This window comes from Centroberyx gerrardi, chromosome 12, assembly GCF_048128805.1.
Source record: "Centroberyx gerrardi isolate f3 chromosome 12, fCenGer3.hap1.cur.20231027, whole genome shotgun sequence".
NCBI lineage: Eukaryota > Metazoa > Chordata > Actinopteri > Beryciformes > Berycidae > Centroberyx > Centroberyx gerrardi.
In genome coordinates, this window is record NC_136008.1 from 1906844 (window position 1) to 1924652 (window position 17809).

Genomic DNA, 17809 nt, shown 5'->3' on the forward strand with positions numbered 1-17809 from the left:
GTGGTTGTGGTTAACTGACCCGGTGGTTTTGGTTAACTGACCCGGTGGTATTGGTTAACTGACCCAGTGGTTTTGGTTAACTGACCCGGTGGTATTGGTTAACTGACCCGGTGGTATTGGTTAACTGACCCGGTGGTATTGGTTAATTGACCCGGTGGTTTTGGTTAACTGACCCGGTGGTTTTGGTTAACTGACCCGGTGGTTGTGGTTAACTGACCCGGTGGTTGTAGTTAACTGACCCGGTGGTTGTGGTTAACTGACCCAGTGGTTGTGGTTAACTGACCCGGTGGTATTGGTTAACTGACCCGGTGGTATTGGTTAATTGACCCGGTGGTTTTGGTTAACTGACCCGGTGGTTGTGGTTAACTGACCCAGTGGTTTTGGTTAACTGACCCGGTGGTATTGGTTAACTGACCCGGTGGTATTGGTTAATTGACCCGGTGGTTTTGGTTAACTGACCCGGTGGTTGTGGTTAACTGACTTGGTGGTTGTGGTTTTGGTTAACTGACCTGGTGGTTTTGGTTAACTGACCCGGTGGTTGTGGGTAACTGACCCGGTGGTTGTGGTTAACTGACCCGGTGCTTGTGGTTAACTGACCCGGTGGTGTTGGTTAACTGACCCGGCGGTTGTGGTTAACTGACCCGGTGGTGTTGGTTAACTGACCCGGCGGTTGTGGTTAACTGACCCGGTGGTTTTGGTTAACTGACCCGGCGGTTGTGGTTAACTGACCCGGTGGTTTTGGTTAACTGACCCGGCGGTTTTGGTTAACTGACCCGGTGGTGTTGGTTAACTGACCCGGCGGTTGTGGTTAACTGACCCGGTGGTTTTGGTTAACTGACCTGGTGGTTTTGGTTAACTGACCTGGTGGTTGTGGTCTTGCCCTCCATCTTCTGGCTGTCCCACACCTTGACGGTGCCATCGTTGGAGGCCGTGGCGAAGATGGAGTGTTCGTCGGAGACTCGGATGCGGTTGACGGCAGCTTTGTGTTCATGGAGGTGAGCGACCAGCAGCCCCTTAGGGTGCCACCCTGCAGCACCACACACACACACACACACACACACACACACACACACACACACACACACACATTTAAAGTTCTGTAAGTCCTACCGCACATTACAACACTATACAAAGACAACACCTACATCACATTTAACCACCAGCAATCTCTACTTTATATGTCTGGTATGTCCATGTCTTGACCTTTTGTACCATGTTGTATGCCAATGCCTACTAAAGCAAAACAAATTTCCATGTGGGATAATAAAGTATTCTATTCCAGTCTCTAGTTTCTGTAATAATAGACAGCGTGTCGTTAGTGTTTCTGTCTCTGGTGGATCTGCTCCAGGACAGCAGGGCTACATGTGGCTCCACAGATCTTATACTGATAATATTTACTGAAGCACTGGTACACACATTAAAAATACATTTTACAGAATATGTTTCATCTGCAAGGAATCTCAGAAACTCAGGGTAGAAAAACCCTGCCAACCACAACAGGCCTTCCTCAGTGTCTCTGCCAACCAGATCTCTTAAACAGTGCAAGTAGTTTGTATGAGAGACTTTGTGAAGACGGGAAATCAGGCATGTCAACAACATATATGACATATGAGAAACTTCTGCAAAACCACATGCTGCTGGTTTGTGGCCGACTGCTAGACAGAAATTATAATGTTGTTTGAGGTTGTGTTTATAAGGGAAATCAACTGCTGTAGTGTTTGGTTGGGATGAAAACCAGCAGACCAAACTCTTGGGTTTCCATGGACCGTGGCTGAGGTTGAAACATTCTACATAGTGTTATATCCATGTTATTGCATTTGCCAACATTGTCAACCAGGAAACTATTTTCAATGAGCATATTGGGAACAATAAAGCGAACCCTCCCTCCCCTGGAGCCGGGGAGCGGAGGTTAAAGATTTACCGGGCGGAGGAGGCCGGCTCTCCCACTCGGCGCTCTCCATCATCTGCTTGGCCATGCGCTCGGCGCTGCACTGCTCCCTCTTCTGCTGCAGCAGCTGCTGCAGCTCTGCCTTGCAGGTGTTGATGCGGCGCTGGTAGGCGGGGCCTCCGGCGACCGACTGCACCACCGGGACCGCCGGGGCCGCCGTGCTCTTCCTGCTCTGGTTCACCGGCCCGTCAGCCACCTGGGAACAAATCCTTCATCAGTTGACTGACTAGTTGAGATAAAAAGCTAAACGTCCCATTACTCAAAATCTGACTCTAACCGTGTATTAACGATCAACAAGTCAGCGTCAGCCCGTTCATCTCCTACAGAGCTGAGCGACCGGGGAACTCAGCCGATGTGTGGAGGCTCAACAAGCTTCAGAGAAAAGGTGGTCATGGCCACCAGATTTCTGTGCTTCCTTGTTTCCCTAGTGATGCACTTTAGATTCATGAACAACAGTTCCAGCTACTAAGTGTAAAAAGTCTTTTCCCAGTCTTTCAATTTTTATTTGAAAGACGACAGGAATAAAAGTCTCAAAAACGATGCTTGGAGAACGGCTGCATCCATCGTCGGGGTCGATGGTAAGCTCTGAAATAATGTTACTGGGTTTCTTCTTTTCATTTTTGATTAATGCTACCTAATTGGCGTCTGCTAGCTAGCTACCTCAACTAGCCACCTCAACTCAAAACAGCTCTCACTTCATTACTGTATATTATGAGTAATACAAATTTGAACACTATCTGCCTCTCCAACACCACAGTATAGAAACTTGGCATTGCTCTAGTCTGCAGTTTGTAACATAAATGAAGATGAGGTCAGCTGGCTCAGTGTGGCAGTGAATGAGGAACATATGTATGTGTAAATACATTGTGTGTTTGTATGTGTTTCTGATAACCGGCCCGCTGTAAGAGTCTGTTACCCCCCGACCAGCCTCCTGCTAACAAGAATAAAACTCACTTACAGCTTGTTTTATAGGGAGGAAGAGGAGGAGTGACTGGATCAGAGCCAGGGTGAGGTGATGCCTCACACTGCAGCTTCACTCCACAGCTGCTGGTCCTGTGTTGCTCAATGGGCAGAGCAACTACAGCAACTAGTATCCATATGATATAGATATACATATACAGTAGATATAGATTTTGCTTTTGTACTGTTTTTAACCGTATGTTGTTCTTGTTGTCTTGTTTTTGTTTTTGTGTGGAGTCCAGGAAGAGGAGCTTGGTTAGCCAACAGCTAATAAACAAATGGGCAGAGCAAGGCACTAACGCTGCCAGGGTTTGGGGTTCAATTCCCACAGGCCAGCACAACTGACAGGTTTATCGACCTGGAGCCAGTTTTCTGGTGGTTGGTAATTTCAAGCCCTGCGCTGAAGTCACTCTAGGCCTGATCAGGTCAATTCCAAGACCAGGTCCAGTTATTTGACTCCTATTCAAGGACCAAAATAGGCAACAAACCAAGTCCATTTCTTCCCAAATGTAAAAATACTGCTTAAAGGATAAGGCTGGTGCATTTCTTACCGTCAACAAATCCTATGAAAATAACAAAAGCAATGAATTCTTTTTGCTAACAAGTCTCGTCCATGTAGCCGGTGCCCAGTGCAGCCTCATGTCCCAGCAGCCATACAACTCCGTCATTAAAAAACGATTAAAAACCGGATGCACCGGGCCGGCCGAATTTTTCCTCAAACAACTTAATAAGCCGACCGTAAACACGTTTTCCATCTCAGGAAAGTAGTTCCGTAGCACAGAAAATAGTCCCCGGTGTAATGAAGAATTTGTTCCCATTTTAATTTGATTTAGTAATAACTACAACAGCCTGACTTTTCATGGTAACAGTTAGCGATTTAAAAAATTGAAACTATGTCTTTGTGAGCTGTATTTAAAAGGTTTTTAGCTTACAATTGGAGCCAATGACTTCCGGTTTGAAGGCTAAAAAGGGAACGTGGGAAGTCGGAAAGTAACGGGAGTAGAGCAAACGCATTGTTGATTTTGTTATTTTCATAGGATTTGTTGACGGTAAGAAATGCATTAAAAAACACCGGCCGTATCCTTTAAGGAGTTTCTACAGGATAAACAGATATGTAGATCGATCTGTTCTAAACCCTTCAACATCCAACTAATAATCAATGCATAGAAGTTTGAGGACCGTCATATACACAGGTTTCTGCAGGTGAAATCCCTTAAACCGTCTCTAGTGCTGCGGAGAAAATGAACCAAACAAGAATGAAATCACCCATTTTTTAAAAATATTTTTAGAAAGACCGAAAAAAGTCAAGAGAAGTCAGAGACCGGACTCCAGTACGACTCCATGTCCACATTAGCACTGCAAAGGCACAGGAATTTTTCAGAGTTTAGGTAACAGAGGAGACTAGAAAAGATTAGTGATTTACTGTAATAAAGATGCTAAACGTGTGTCAGATAAGACCGCTCAAAGCAGATACAACCGGCTTTGTATCCAGGGAGACAAAGTATGTTCTGTGTGCTGAAAAGAGCGGAAGTCCTCACCCTCAGAAGATCGTATCTGGGTTTATGGGTTTGTCTACCAGCAACAGCCAACTAAACACTATCCAGATGTTTTTTTGGTAATAAGATATTTTTATGGTATTAAAGCAACAATGCTGGAGCAACTTCTTGGATACTGCTGCTGATCATTTGCTGCCTGAAAAGTTATTGCATTATCATAGAAAAGTATTATACTGCAGCACACCAATGTTTCTCAACAAGCATTTGGCCTCAAATTTTAACCCAACTTCATGGGTTTTTGTCCATCATTAACATTTAGTATTCTGAAAGAGGAAGCTGATGAATCCCAAACAGCAGATTTGATGTCTTTGGCTCAAAACATGTTTCAGTTTAACATGTTGAACTCACATGGATTCATGTAAAAACGAAGATCTCTGATTAACAATATTTCACGGGTAAATTTCATAAGCTCCCTCAGCAACGATTCCCTGTTTTATCCCCATTAGCACTGTGAAGACACTAGACTTCACTTCCCAGGATTAGACAGACTGTAGGGATTATCATGACTTTGTTCTCCACAGTCTGCTGTAGTCAGTTTTACAGCTCAGATCAGAGCTGGCTGGGTCTCCAGGCTCTCAGCCAGCACAGCCAGGTGCCATCAGCGGTAACAATAAACCTCATGGTGCTAAAACAGCTCTCTCAGGGGGAAAACAACTGGAAAAATACACTTTTCCATTGCACAGGTATCCAGTCGTAGTACAGTACCAGTAACCCGTTGAACCCAAACTGGACCTGTTATGGTTATGGTACAGCATCGGTATTCACTGGATTTGCACTGCAATACTGAGCAGCTGGCAATGTAATGAAACAATCCCTGCCAGCAGCCTTCAACAGGACCAGTACCAAACATGCTGGCAAACGCTAAAGCAGTTCTGTCTAGGGGAAAGCAAATGGAAAAACAGATTTCATCCATTGCACCGGTATGCAGACGTAGTACAGTACCAAAACCAGCACCATGTTGTCCCCATACTGGACCTGCTATGGTTATGATGCAGCATCAGTATTCACTGGTTTTCCACTGACCTGCCAGCAGCTTTCAAAACGGGACCAGTACCAAACATGCTGGGAAACTTTTCAGTGGTAACAATGCTAAAACAGTTCTCTCTTGGGGAAAACAAAAAATATAGTTTTCCATTGCACAGATATCCTGTCGTAACCCTAATGAGGCTGCCAACGTTATGAAACAGAACCAAACATGCCTGGGTGCTTTTCAGTTCTTCATTATGCTAAAACTGTTCTCCCTAGGGCAAAACAACCGGAAAAATATAGTTTTCCATTGCACAGGTTTCCTTTTGGAACCATACTGGTCTTACCATGGCTGTGGTACAGTACCAGTACTGTGTTGTACCCATACTGGCCTTGCTGTGGTTATAGTACAGTATCAGTCCTCACTGGTTTTCCACTGGGACACTGAGCAGCTGGTAATGTTGCTTGCTATAACAATGTAATGAGACACAGTATTGCTCATTATGCTGTAACCGTGGGGAAAATATCCTGTCATATCCACACTGGGCCTCTGTGACTGTGATACAGGGTCAGTGCTCACTGGTTTTCATTCATTTTAATTTGGTTTTTTTTTTCAGCATTTCTGCTTTATTAGACAATTACAGTTAAGAGAGATGGGACAGACAGGGCAGAGAGAGGGGCTGACATGCAGCAAAGAGAACGGCCCGGACTTGAACCTGTGACAGGACTGAGCCTTAATGGTACACGCTCTCCTGGTTGAGACACTGGGACGTCCCAGCAGCTGGCAATGTTGATGGCACGCCACCAATGTAATGAAGAAATCCCTGCCAGCAGCCTTCAAAACAGGACCCGTACCAAACATCCTCATTACATCACCAACGTAATGAAGACATCCCTAAAACTTCTGTCATATAATGTAACCCAGTTGTTTGGTGTGTGTTTGTTTGTTTGTGTGTTTGTTTTATATGGGTGTAGTGGTGTTTTTTTGGGGGGGGTTCTTACAGGGAAGAAGGGAGGAGAAATGTTTGTGTATAATTGTACTCATGCATATTCCTTTCAATAAAAATATACACTACCAGTCAAAAGTTTGGACACTCCACATTCTTCTTTGTTTTACTATTTCCCACATTTTAGAATAATAGTAAAGACATCAAAATGAAATAACACAAATGGAATTATGCAGCGACCAAAAAAGTGTTAAACAAATCAAAACTATCTTTTTAGATTATTTTAAAGCAGCCGCCCTTTGCCTTGATGGAAAGGCAAAGGCTTTGGAAAGAAATTCATACATAGGATCAACTTCACTATTTATATTTGTCTAAGAAACTAATTTGAAGCATTTAAGCAGAAGCCTTTAGATCAAAATGGCTTTAAGAACATTCAATCAGGTGGGTCCAGACTGTTGACTAGGGCTGTCAAAATTGGCCAAAAATGACGTTCGATTATTCCTTCTAAAAAAACACATAGGTTCGAACCATTTCGAATATCTATTTTTGCGCATTATGTCCATAAGAGGGCAAACCAATACAACGAGAGACATAGCTACTTGTATAGGTATATTTATTTCAACATAAACATGTCTTTTAAAAGATCTACATACCTACACATTACAAAATAAACAAATAAAATAATGTCCTATACCGTAAAACAGCCCATTTTTCTGGAAATAGCAGGAATCAGCAAATTATAATAAATATCGCGATAATATTGTATATCGCAATATTATGGCGGGACAGTATTGCGATAATTTTTTTGGGATATCACACAAGCCTAGTGAAGTGAACAGCGGTGTGGTGGTGGTGTGGGTGGGGTGTGGTGGTGGTGCAGGCGGGGTGAGGTGGTGGTGTGGGCGGGGTGTGCTGGCGGTGTGGTGTGGTGTGGCGGTGTGGGTGTGGTTACCGTGGCGGTCTGCGGCAGCGCCGGCTCCTGCGACCCGAACATGCTCTTCCACTCCTCGTTCATGTTGGAGTCCTGCTTGGTGTGCTTCCTCGCTGCGGACAGACGGGGAACAGAACAGGTTCAGCAGCAGGATGTGCAGCGCTCTACAAACTAAAACCTACTCAGTAAATGTTAGGCAGGTTTCCGAGGAAAAGCACAGCTAAGCGGTACGGACCGCAACATGCTGACCAGATGCTGCGGCTTCCAGGGCTGTTTAGAATTACGCTACAAAAAATGTTTATCGGAAATCAGATTTTAAATCTTGTATGCCGTCTTAAACCCCTTTTCTTAAACCCTAACCCAAAGATCTGACTGTTTGAGATAACTTTGCATGTTTCCAATCAAACACAGCTTGTTTCAAGCATTTCTTTGAATGAAGTGAAGTTATACAACTGGACTGTCCTGCTGTATTTCAAGATGTGTTTCAGGAAAATTTATGAAACAAAGGAAATTCATTAGAAACAAGTAAAGTTATTTCATCCCAAAGTGAGATTTGTACACTAGATTTAACAAAAACAAAATAATAAGATTCAACAGAGTGGAGTTTTTGAGATGAACATTTTTTGCAGTGGAGAGTGAAACTGGATTCTTAGGTACTGGGAGAAGACGGAGGGAACATGATTAATGTGGGAGATTAGAGGAGTGGAGTTTCCTCGAGGCCTTTTCTTTCGAAACGCTCTGCCACAGACGGCAGCGATTACCTCTGCTGACTTACAGAAAACATTTGGAAACAGAGTTATTTGAGAAACGATCACGGAGGTACGCAGCGCTGGAACTCAAAGGCTTTCTGACCTGCGCACCAAACCAACCGGTGACAGAAACGTTAGCGGAGGCGTCCGCTGCAGCACAACAATACACACCGTGTTTGTTCAGGCATTAAATACATCATTTATTTTGGGCTAAAGAGACTTGTGGTTGCTCAAGGGGAAGCAGTGTTGACTGCAGACCAAGCTGTCCATTATAACAGAGTCAACAGAACAGAACAGTAGAATTACAGAGAACAAGAGACAATAGAAAAGAGTAGAGCCGGATTTGCCATGAGGGGAATTTCTCTTGTAAAATAACACTATAAACTACATTCATGGAAAGAGATTAGTGCCAGCACAGACTGTTTTTGAATTGCAAACATTTGAATTTGTCGTGTTCATACTAAACTGTTGAATTCAAAACATTTATTTGTTGAATAAATTAATTCAAAAATGTAAGGCACAATAGATGCAATGGCTTTAAATTGAATGTGATTATTACTTTAAACTTTAAACAACAACAACTCCAAACTCAGTTTCCTCAGTTCAGACTGAGCTCTGAAAGACATCTGAGGATTTAGGAAAAGCAAACGAGCAAAGATTCAATCCAACAGAGAGCGTACCGGTACTGCTGTGACTAGTTTTTTAATGGAACGGTTCAATATGAGCAGGACAAATTTAATTGTATACAACTTTCTGGCACTAATCTCTTTCCATATTTACTACTCAGAAGAAGGGATTATTTTTTACATAATCTATCTCCATCTTAAATAGTAGATAGAGGAGTTCAACACACAGCTGCACCCAACGTTTCAAACACTAAAGCTGGCTGCTGTGTGGATATTGGTTCATATCATCACGTCTCAATGAAATATACACACAGCACACCTTCGTTTCAGGATATAAGGTTATAATATATAACCTTATATATATATATATTCTGGTTATAAGGTCTGATATCGCTTATGGCAGGTTTAACCAAGCCTAACTAAAACCTTAACCCCTTAGTGTCCGTCAGCAGAACAGAGCTGTTACTGTCAGGCAGCAAACTGACTGCTGCTGCCATGGAGGAAAGACAGGAGGAGGAGGAGGAGGAGATGAATGAGACATGAAAAAAGAGAAGCAAAAGCAGAATGAAGAAAGAGAAGGAAGGAGAAGATGAAGAGGAGAAGATGAGGAATGAGAGGAAGATGAAGGAGAAAGAAAAGAAAGTCAGGAAGAAAAAAAACCAGCAAGACAGAGACAGCAAAAAAAAAAAATCAGGAAGACAGAAAAACAGAAAGACAGAAAGGAAGAAATAAAAGGAAAGAAGGGCAGAAAGAATGAAAGAAAAATGAAGAAAGAAAGAAAAAGAAAGGCAGAACAGAAGAACAAAAGAACAACAAAACAAAGAACAAAAGAAAGAAAACAACAAAACAAAGAACAAAAGAAGGAATGAAAGTGAGAACAAAAAGAACAAAAGAAAGGACGAAAGAAACAAAGAAACAAAGAAACAAACAAAGAAAGCAAGAAAGGACAAACTAAGATTAATTTATTTTGAATCTGTTAGTCAGGGGAAATGTTTATGTCACGTCCCAGTTAATGAAATCCAAAACACAATTCAGAAAATAAAACATTGATAAGTGAATTAAAGTTTTTCAGTCACACCTTGAGAGCGCCGCTGTTAGCGCCGGCAGATAAGACACTTTAGTAAAGCGGACGTGTGTGTGTGTGTGTGTGTGTGTGTGTGTGTGTGTGTGTGACGCTGCAGTCCGGCCTGGCAGACACAGTTAGAGGTGAGAGTTTAAATTCAGGGGAAATGTTAGAAGTTTACACCGTGTTACTCTCACAGCAAACATGCAGCACCACTTCAAGCTAAATCACATGAAACCGTATACCAGATGTCGTGGCGATGGACTCTGTGAAATGAATACAAAGAAAGTTATAACACGAAACAGACGAAACAGATCGTGTCCGGTTTGTGTTTGTGATGAAGCGCTGTGGGACGTCCTGGAAGACGCCGCCGCTCTTCCCCCGCTGCGATGGAAAAACCACGTAGACGATTTCTCCTTTCTTTTGCTTCAATTGAAGAATTTGGTTCCAAAATGAGATGAAAAGGCTGACACACGCACTCTTAACAACATGACTGATAGCGCAAAAACCACATCACACTACGTTTAAGGAATAGTTGCCAATTTCTGTACTTAGTTGACTAAATGAAAACATTTCTACAGACCGGATTTTCTACCCTGGTGCTTGAACTTAGCTCCAGAGTTCCTGACCTGTTTCCACTGGTTTGACCTGGGCCAAAACCGGGCTTGTCCAGGAACTCAAGCCCTTCTACTTGGCCCTTCCAAACCCTCAGGGCCAAAGTCATCAGGCCCTGGTGCTTAAATATCATTGAGATTTTTGTGCACAGGGGGCATAGCTGTCCAGAAAACAGCCTAATTAGCGTTAGCGATCATTCGCTCTGCAAGTTTGCATCACACAGCAGTAAACTCTTAGCCTGGTTCCAGACTCCTGAGTCTCGTCCCGCCACTCCTCAGATTCTGTGGAGCGATTCAGAGAGTCTGGTGTTTCCCTCGTCAACGGCTTGTTCTCGCTTTGAGAAACAATCGAGCCAATCAGAGCCTTTGTGGGCGGGAGTAAAGTTTGAACGGTACGTGCAACGGTTTTTCATTGGTGTTTCAGCAGGATAGATTTGTTGAAATCACCTCCTTAACCAACAGATTGTCTTTGCAAAGACGATATTTTTGTCAAAAATGGCCAACATCAGTGTGACTGAAAATAACGTCAGAGCGGTCGGATACGTCAGTCACTAGTGATCGGTTCAGATACGTCAGTCACTAGTGATCGGTTCAGATACGTCAGTCACTAGTGATCGGTTCAGATACGTCAGTCACTAGTGATTGGTTCAGATACATCAGTCACTAGTGATCGGTTCAGATACGTCAGTCACTAGTGATTGGTTCGGGGAAACTCGACCCCTCCACAGAAATCGGCTAACGAAGAGGAAATCTCAGGCTGAATGATGGAGTGGAACCAGATGGACGTTCAGTCTGAATATCTAATAATAATAATAATAATATATGTTCACTAGGCGTTTAAATCTTTGTCCAGCGGTGAGGTGTTGGCCTCATCCTGCAACCTTCTTCTGCCTTTCAAAACTTCCCACAAAGTAATTAAAAGTAGCATTAACATACAGACTGACTTGTGTGCAGCTGTGTAGTTGTCATGGTTACGCGAGGATGAGGTTGTACAGTGGAAAAAACGTTGCCAAGTTTAGTTCCAGTGCTGAAGTTCCAGGTTCGAGTCCCTGGACTAAAGTTCTTGGGCGTTTGGCCTTCAGTGGAAAGGAGGCTCCTGTCTGATGAAATTCAGACACCGTTTTTTTTTCCCCCAAATGAAAACGCTTTGGAATACTCTTCAGTTTAAAGTTTCCATGTTCATCTACGTGTTGAGTGACTTTCATGACCCTCTTTGATTCATTTCATAAATCCATGGGGCGTCACCTTAAAAAAAATAAGCATCGTTTTCTTCCTTCTTGCGAAACATACTTTTTGCAGATGTGCAGTTTTTTTTCCGATAACAGCAGCGTTCATTCAGCACAGCAGTCGTGTTTAGAAGTTAAAATAGAGAGATGGATGTAAGAAAACAACAAACCTGACTGTGACTGATTGGCTGGCGTTTACACTTCAGTCTTTCTGAAAACTAATTTGGACAAAACCCAAAACTTTCCTTAAGATTTACAGTTACAGAGAACTGACACTGGAAGTTTCTTCAGCAGCAGACTGCGTGCCGTGACGCTCCATGTGGATTCCTGTTTCCAGATTTCTGCACAGCTTAGATCGTGATGAAAGTCTCTATGGCTGAAACTTTTCATTTTTTGACTTCTCCAACTAATTAAGCTCGTATTTATTATACAGACTGTGGGGCGGCGTCGACCTGCTTTTGAATTTCTGCACACGCTACGGTTGAACGTAGATCTTCGACCCTGGATTTAATTAATGTCTGACATTTTATTATCCATCTTATCGGCTTTAATTCATTACCATTTCATTGTCTGTAAAGCACTTTCCAACTCCGTTTTCAAAAGTGCAAAGCAAAATTTAAGGTGAACCTTTAATGATCCTGAGGGGAAATTCCATTCCAAATTCCCACTTAATGTAATAGTGCATCCATAAAAAAAAAAGTCATCTCAGGTTTGAATATTTCACTCAATATAAGCAGCTGTAGCTTCAGTGAAGCGTTGGAACGGCAGATACAGAATATGGATGAGACATTGTTGTACAGTATGAAGAAAATGCTTTTTATAACTTTGAAGCTACTTAAGAGGAAATTTAAGTGGAAACTCAGGGCGTGAGGGGTTAATGAAACCCTATCAAAACTCAACGATGCAGCTGTGTGGTTTTCTTAGTTCATGAAATGTTGACATTTCGGAGATACGAGGGTTTCACCCGACAGTGGCGATATGTGTGTGTGTGTGTGTGTGTGCATATATTATCCAATCACTTATATACTACATCATGCGATAGTTACCTCTCTTGTCGTCGACCTCGGCCTTGGGCTTGACCAGGTCGACCTGGCAGCCGGTGATGCCGAGCGTGGCGAGGTCGATGACGCCGGTCTGCGCCGCCTCGCCCAGGTGGCTCTGCTCGCCCATGTTGGCCTTGGCCTTGTTGGATTTCAGCATGAAGTCTTTGAGCGCCAGCAGCTTGTCCTCCTCCGCCTCGGTCATCCCCTGCAGCAGAGAGGAAACAGGCGGTTTGGACTGGATGACTAGACACCAAGAGATGGATTTGTTTTCAGGAAAAGCTCTGACTCAACCCTTCTTCAAAGATAACGCTCTGACTGAGGGGAGGAACAGGAATACAAACATGATTAATCTGACAGTAATGTGTGCGGTAAAGGGAAACAGCAGTAACTATTTTTTGCCAAAAGGTCAGAAGGGGATGATTGGGGTTTAGATCATCACAAGTTATACAGATAAATGCTATTAAATGGCAAAAAGTCCACTTCTAATCTGTACACATATTATTGTTATGGCATGAGTTAAAATTTGAAGTAATTTTTCTCAGTTTCACTACAGTTTACTGCCCTCTGTTAGAGTCTGTTGTCCTGTACATTGTGTCAGCATGTACCGAACCGCTAGGAGAGTTGTCGATATCACAATGTTCAGACAGCAGGTAAACCTAAGGCGCTTTTCTTTTATCTTTACAGATTACTTGTTGGCCATTTTATTTTAAAGTTGCCAGTGAAGACAGACAGGAACGACTGGGAGAGAAAGGGGGATGACAGTTACTTTCAACCTGGGCTTTATTTTCCTAGCATTATTTTTCTGCCATCGTGACGATTGACTGTGTTCAAAATGTCATCACTCACAGTTGAACCCAAAAAGTGATTAATATACGGCCACAATTTGATCACAATCAATCATTATGATGAGAACAGCTAGGAAAACAAGGCCCAGGTGGAAAATAACCAGAATTATTCTTTAAGGCCGACTGCCCACAGTCTAATTTACAAGTGACCAGATCGGATTTGCGTGTTTAGACAGTGTAATAACGTGCTGACACTACGACACTGGTTGTCATGGTAACGACGCAGGCTTGTGCACGGCAAGGGCGCATTTTCTGTCCAACAACAAGCCGGTGACATGGACGTTTCGCCGTGGCTGATTCTGACGGTTTTTATGAGGTGTTGCTTCTCCTCCATGTTTGTTGTTTTCTGCTCTTCGTGTCGCAACGTGTGACGTCAGGTGGGCGTCGAATGGGGAGTGATGGGAAAACAAAATTTGAAATCTGATCTGAATGGTCAGACTGCAATATGAATCGGATTTCAAACCACATCCGAATGGTTTTCATCTGATCAGGTCGGATTCCATGTGGGGTTTTTTTCCGTTTTGCTGTTTTTGCTGCAAACTCTGGAAATATATATCCGACTGAAGAGGAACGCTGCATGGGCTTCAAATATGTTCACTGGAGGTGCTCACTGGAAATAGTCCATGTGTAAAGTCCATATGTAGATAGAAAAAAAAAGAAAAAATCCAAGGCTCTTCCCTCTGTATAAAGTTAAAAAGCCTTGATTATTCTTGGCTATTTCATGTTAAAATGTTAGAAAACGCACCAGCGCGTTGCGGCCCCACCCGCCCCTCTTCAGGATGCAGAGAACAATGAAACGTTTCATTGTTCTCTGTATTTTTTCTTCTTTTTTCCTCTATATACCTGATTCCTATCGCATATGTGAGAAAAAAAAAAAAATTTGAGCTGCCTGTTTGAACTCAGCCAGTGTCTCTTCACCAATATGAAGACATGCTTCTGGTCTTGGCAGTAAAAGTCAATTTGTTTCTCATTTGGTTGCACAATGTTTCAGCCCAATGTGGTTTTTCCTGAGAAAATAATAAAAAAGCTACGCACCAAATCTGGCTGCCAGACAGTGAGTTTTACTGTTACACAACCACGTTTTTCCACATAATATTGTCACATAAAATCCTTAGTTGGAGTGATGTATATGTAATATTGATGTGATTTGAAACTGCAGAAGCCAACATGGGTCTTCAAGCAGAAAGGTGTCAGTAAGGTGAAGCACACTGTAAAAACTAAGGGTTCATCAGAGGTTCCTCTAAGACAAGGATTCTCAACCTTTTTCATATCAAGGACCCTAATTTAGTCCACATTAGAGCAACAGATCCCCACTTAATGAGATTTTGTCTCTTGGACACAAATCTGAGAATATTTTTATTGTCAGATATGATTTAGTCCAGAATCCCATGACTGTCTGTATTGCAGGTAGAGAGATAACAGAGAAACTATGATCAGAACAGTCATTCTTCTACATTCTCTAACTGTGTTAACTTCTTATAAATGAAATAATGCTGAAGTTTAACAATTCATCAGTTTGCTGGGGACCCCCTGGAACCCCCTCAAGGACCCCTGGTGGTCCGCGGACCCCATGTTGAGAACCACTGCTCTAAGATCCAATAATCACCTAAGGGTTCCTGACCAGAAAACTATCCTTAAAGGCATACTGAGTAGGATTCTGCTGCTTGTGGCTTGTAAACACAACTTTCAAAGTTAACCCCTCCTCCCTGCGGTTGCCAGAACGGTAAAAACCTGTAAAAAAGTACGAGACAAAACGCCAAGCAGACAAGGCTTGTTGCAAAACGAGAGTGAATCTGTTGGCTTTCACCTGTTGGAGAATATTGAAGGAGAGGCTGGGATGAAGAGCGACACAGAGGTAGCCTGTTTTCTGTTGGACACGTAGGAGCCGGTTAGCTTAGCTGCAGCTTTTCTACTACAGCGAAGCTACGCTAACGCTAGCTAGCTGCCATCTCACGACAGACACGACCTCTGACCAGGTGCTCTGTATTAGAGTTCGAGACCGCTACCGCAGCCTTTTAGATATAAAACGACTCAGCAGTGGTTTTGGTTGCAGGACACACCTGCTGCCAAAAGGTCGACGCCCAGACAGTCTTCAGAAATTAAAAAATCCAGGCAAAAGGCAGCATGCTCTCTGCAGACACACACACTGTCACACACTACCAATCGACCATAAGTAATGATTGAGTAGGATAATTTTTGGAGGAGTTTATGGTATTTCAAGGGGGGAAATCCTGCTCAGCATGCCTTTTAAGGGTTTGTTGAAGAGCCTCCAGATCTTCGAGCTTTGTGGAAGACGGTCAGAGTTCATGAACTCTCGCTGACGATGTTCTTCAAGTCAAGAACCTTCTGGATTTTTCCCCTGTGGTTGAATTCTGAGGAAGCCTCACAGGTTCAACAATGACCTGTTCACTGCTTCAGCGTACTGCGTCAACCGAGACCCACATTTGTTTGAAATGATGTACAGTAAATGTGTGTGGGAGCCTGAGTCAGTGTCTGCGTATTCTTCAGCGTTTGTTCAGAGCTGAATCCAGCAGCAGATCCAAACACCGTTACAGTAAAACCTGGTTCCTCCTGTCTGTATAGAGCCGACTCCACCAGGTGAACTCCCTCCTCTGCTCTGTGTGCTCTACTCCCTCCGCAAAACCTTCTTTGTTGCATTTGCTCATATTTTTATGGGATTTCATTTGTCAAACTGTAGGAAAAACCTCTAACCCTGGTTTGTGTGCTTTTCTTTTGACTGTACTTGATTTGAAATGTTTGAAGCCAGTGTGGGTCTCAGGGTCGTGTTGGAAAGGTATTACCAGGGATATTATAATAATAATAATAATAATGATAAACTTTATTTTTATAGAACTTTTCAATATAAAGTTACAAAGTGCTTTACACAGAGAAAACAGCAGTGGTGGCCTAAAGGTTAGAGAAGCGAGCTTGTGACCGGAAGGTCGTCGGTTCAATCCCCCGGACCGGCAGGATAAATCTGGGTGGGGAAAGTGAAAAGCAGCGCTTGCCCCTCCCTCATTACCACCACTGAGGTGCCCTTGAGCAAGGCCCTTAACCCCAACCGCTCCAGTGGAGCTGCTCAGTGGCCAGCAGATTAGACTGTGGTTGTACTGATCAGCTTCCAGGTGTGAATGTGTGTGAATGTGATCAGGGCGTTCCTGAAAAAGAGAGCATTGCTCTCAGTGAAACTCCCCTGAATAAATAAAGGTTAAAAAAAATAAATAAAAAAAAAAACACAGCGGCAAAGAAAAACCAGAGCAAATGCAAACAACAGCAGAAAGAAAAAGCAACAATTGAAAGAGAGTGACCTTAAAGGATAAGGACGGTGTTTTTTAATGCATTTCTTACCGTCAACAAATCCTATGAAAATAACAAAATCAACAATGTGTTTGCTCTACTCCCGTTACTTTCTGACTTCCCACGTTCCGTTTTTATCCGTCAACCCGGAAGTCATTGGCTCCAATTGTAAGCTAAAAACCTTTAAATACAGCTCACAAAGACATAGTTTACATTTTAAAAATCACTAACTGTTACTATGAAAAGTCAGACTGTTGTAGTTATTACCAAATCAAATTCTTCATTACGCCGGGGACTATTTTCTGTGCTACGGAACTACTTTCCTGAGATGGAAAACGTGTTTACGGTCGGCTTATTAAGTCGTTTGAGGAAAAAGTCGTCCGGCCCGGTGCATCGTGATGATGAAATATGCTGCAGAGCAGCAGCATGGCTCTGTGACGGGTTTTAATAGTTTTTAATACAATGTAGTTCTATGGCTGCTGGGACATGAGGCTGCACTGGGCACCGGCTACATGGACGAGACTTGTTAGCAAAACAAATTCATTGCTGATTTTGTTATTTTCATAGGATTTGTTGATGGTAAGAAATGCATTAAAAAACACCAGCCTGATCCTTTAATGGACTATAAAGAGATTTTAAAAAGATGTAAAATCATAATGTTAGCAGTTAAAAGCAAGTTTGTAAAAATTAGAGTTTATTTGTGTTTATAGTTAACTGAAACTAGTCTCGTGCATGGTTTTAATCCCAGTTCAGTTTCAGTTGACTATAAATGAAACTAAAACCTTATTTGTATAAACTGAAACAAAAAAACAAAATTTAAACCTAATGAAAAAACTGAAACTGAACAGAAACTGAAAACTCTGCTTCCAAAACTAACAGAAATAAAATAAAAATGACCTTCATTTCTTTTTCAATTTAGTCTTTCGCCGATTTTCAACGATCAATACATTATCAATACACTGATGCCTGCTGTGCACATCCTGGCAGGTTTGTCAGTATGCAGAGAAAACGGCTGCCACAACACACTCCATACTAACA

The 17809-nt window shown here is 42.6% G+C and overlaps 1 protein-coding gene across 2 annotated transcripts in view; it reads right to left on the reverse strand.

Annotated features, from left to right (window-relative positions):
- pik3r4 (phosphoinositide-3-kinase, regulatory subunit 4) overlaps positions 1 to 17809 on the reverse strand; it is a 47343-nt gene that overhangs the window by 13761 nt on the left and 15773 nt on the right. For both annotated transcript variants that reach the window (XM_071898899.2, XM_078287322.1), the window contains exons 11-14: positions 12633 to 12834; positions 7330 to 7421; positions 1922 to 2144; positions 862 to 1027 (exon numbers count right to left, since the gene is read on the reverse strand). In XM_071898899.2, coding sequence (XP_071755000.1) covers positions 862 to 1027; positions 1922 to 2144; positions 7330 to 7421; positions 12633 to 12834 — 683 coding nt within the window. The remainder of the gene's footprint in view (positions 1 to 861; positions 1028 to 1921; positions 2145 to 7329; positions 7422 to 12632; positions 12835 to 17809) is intronic.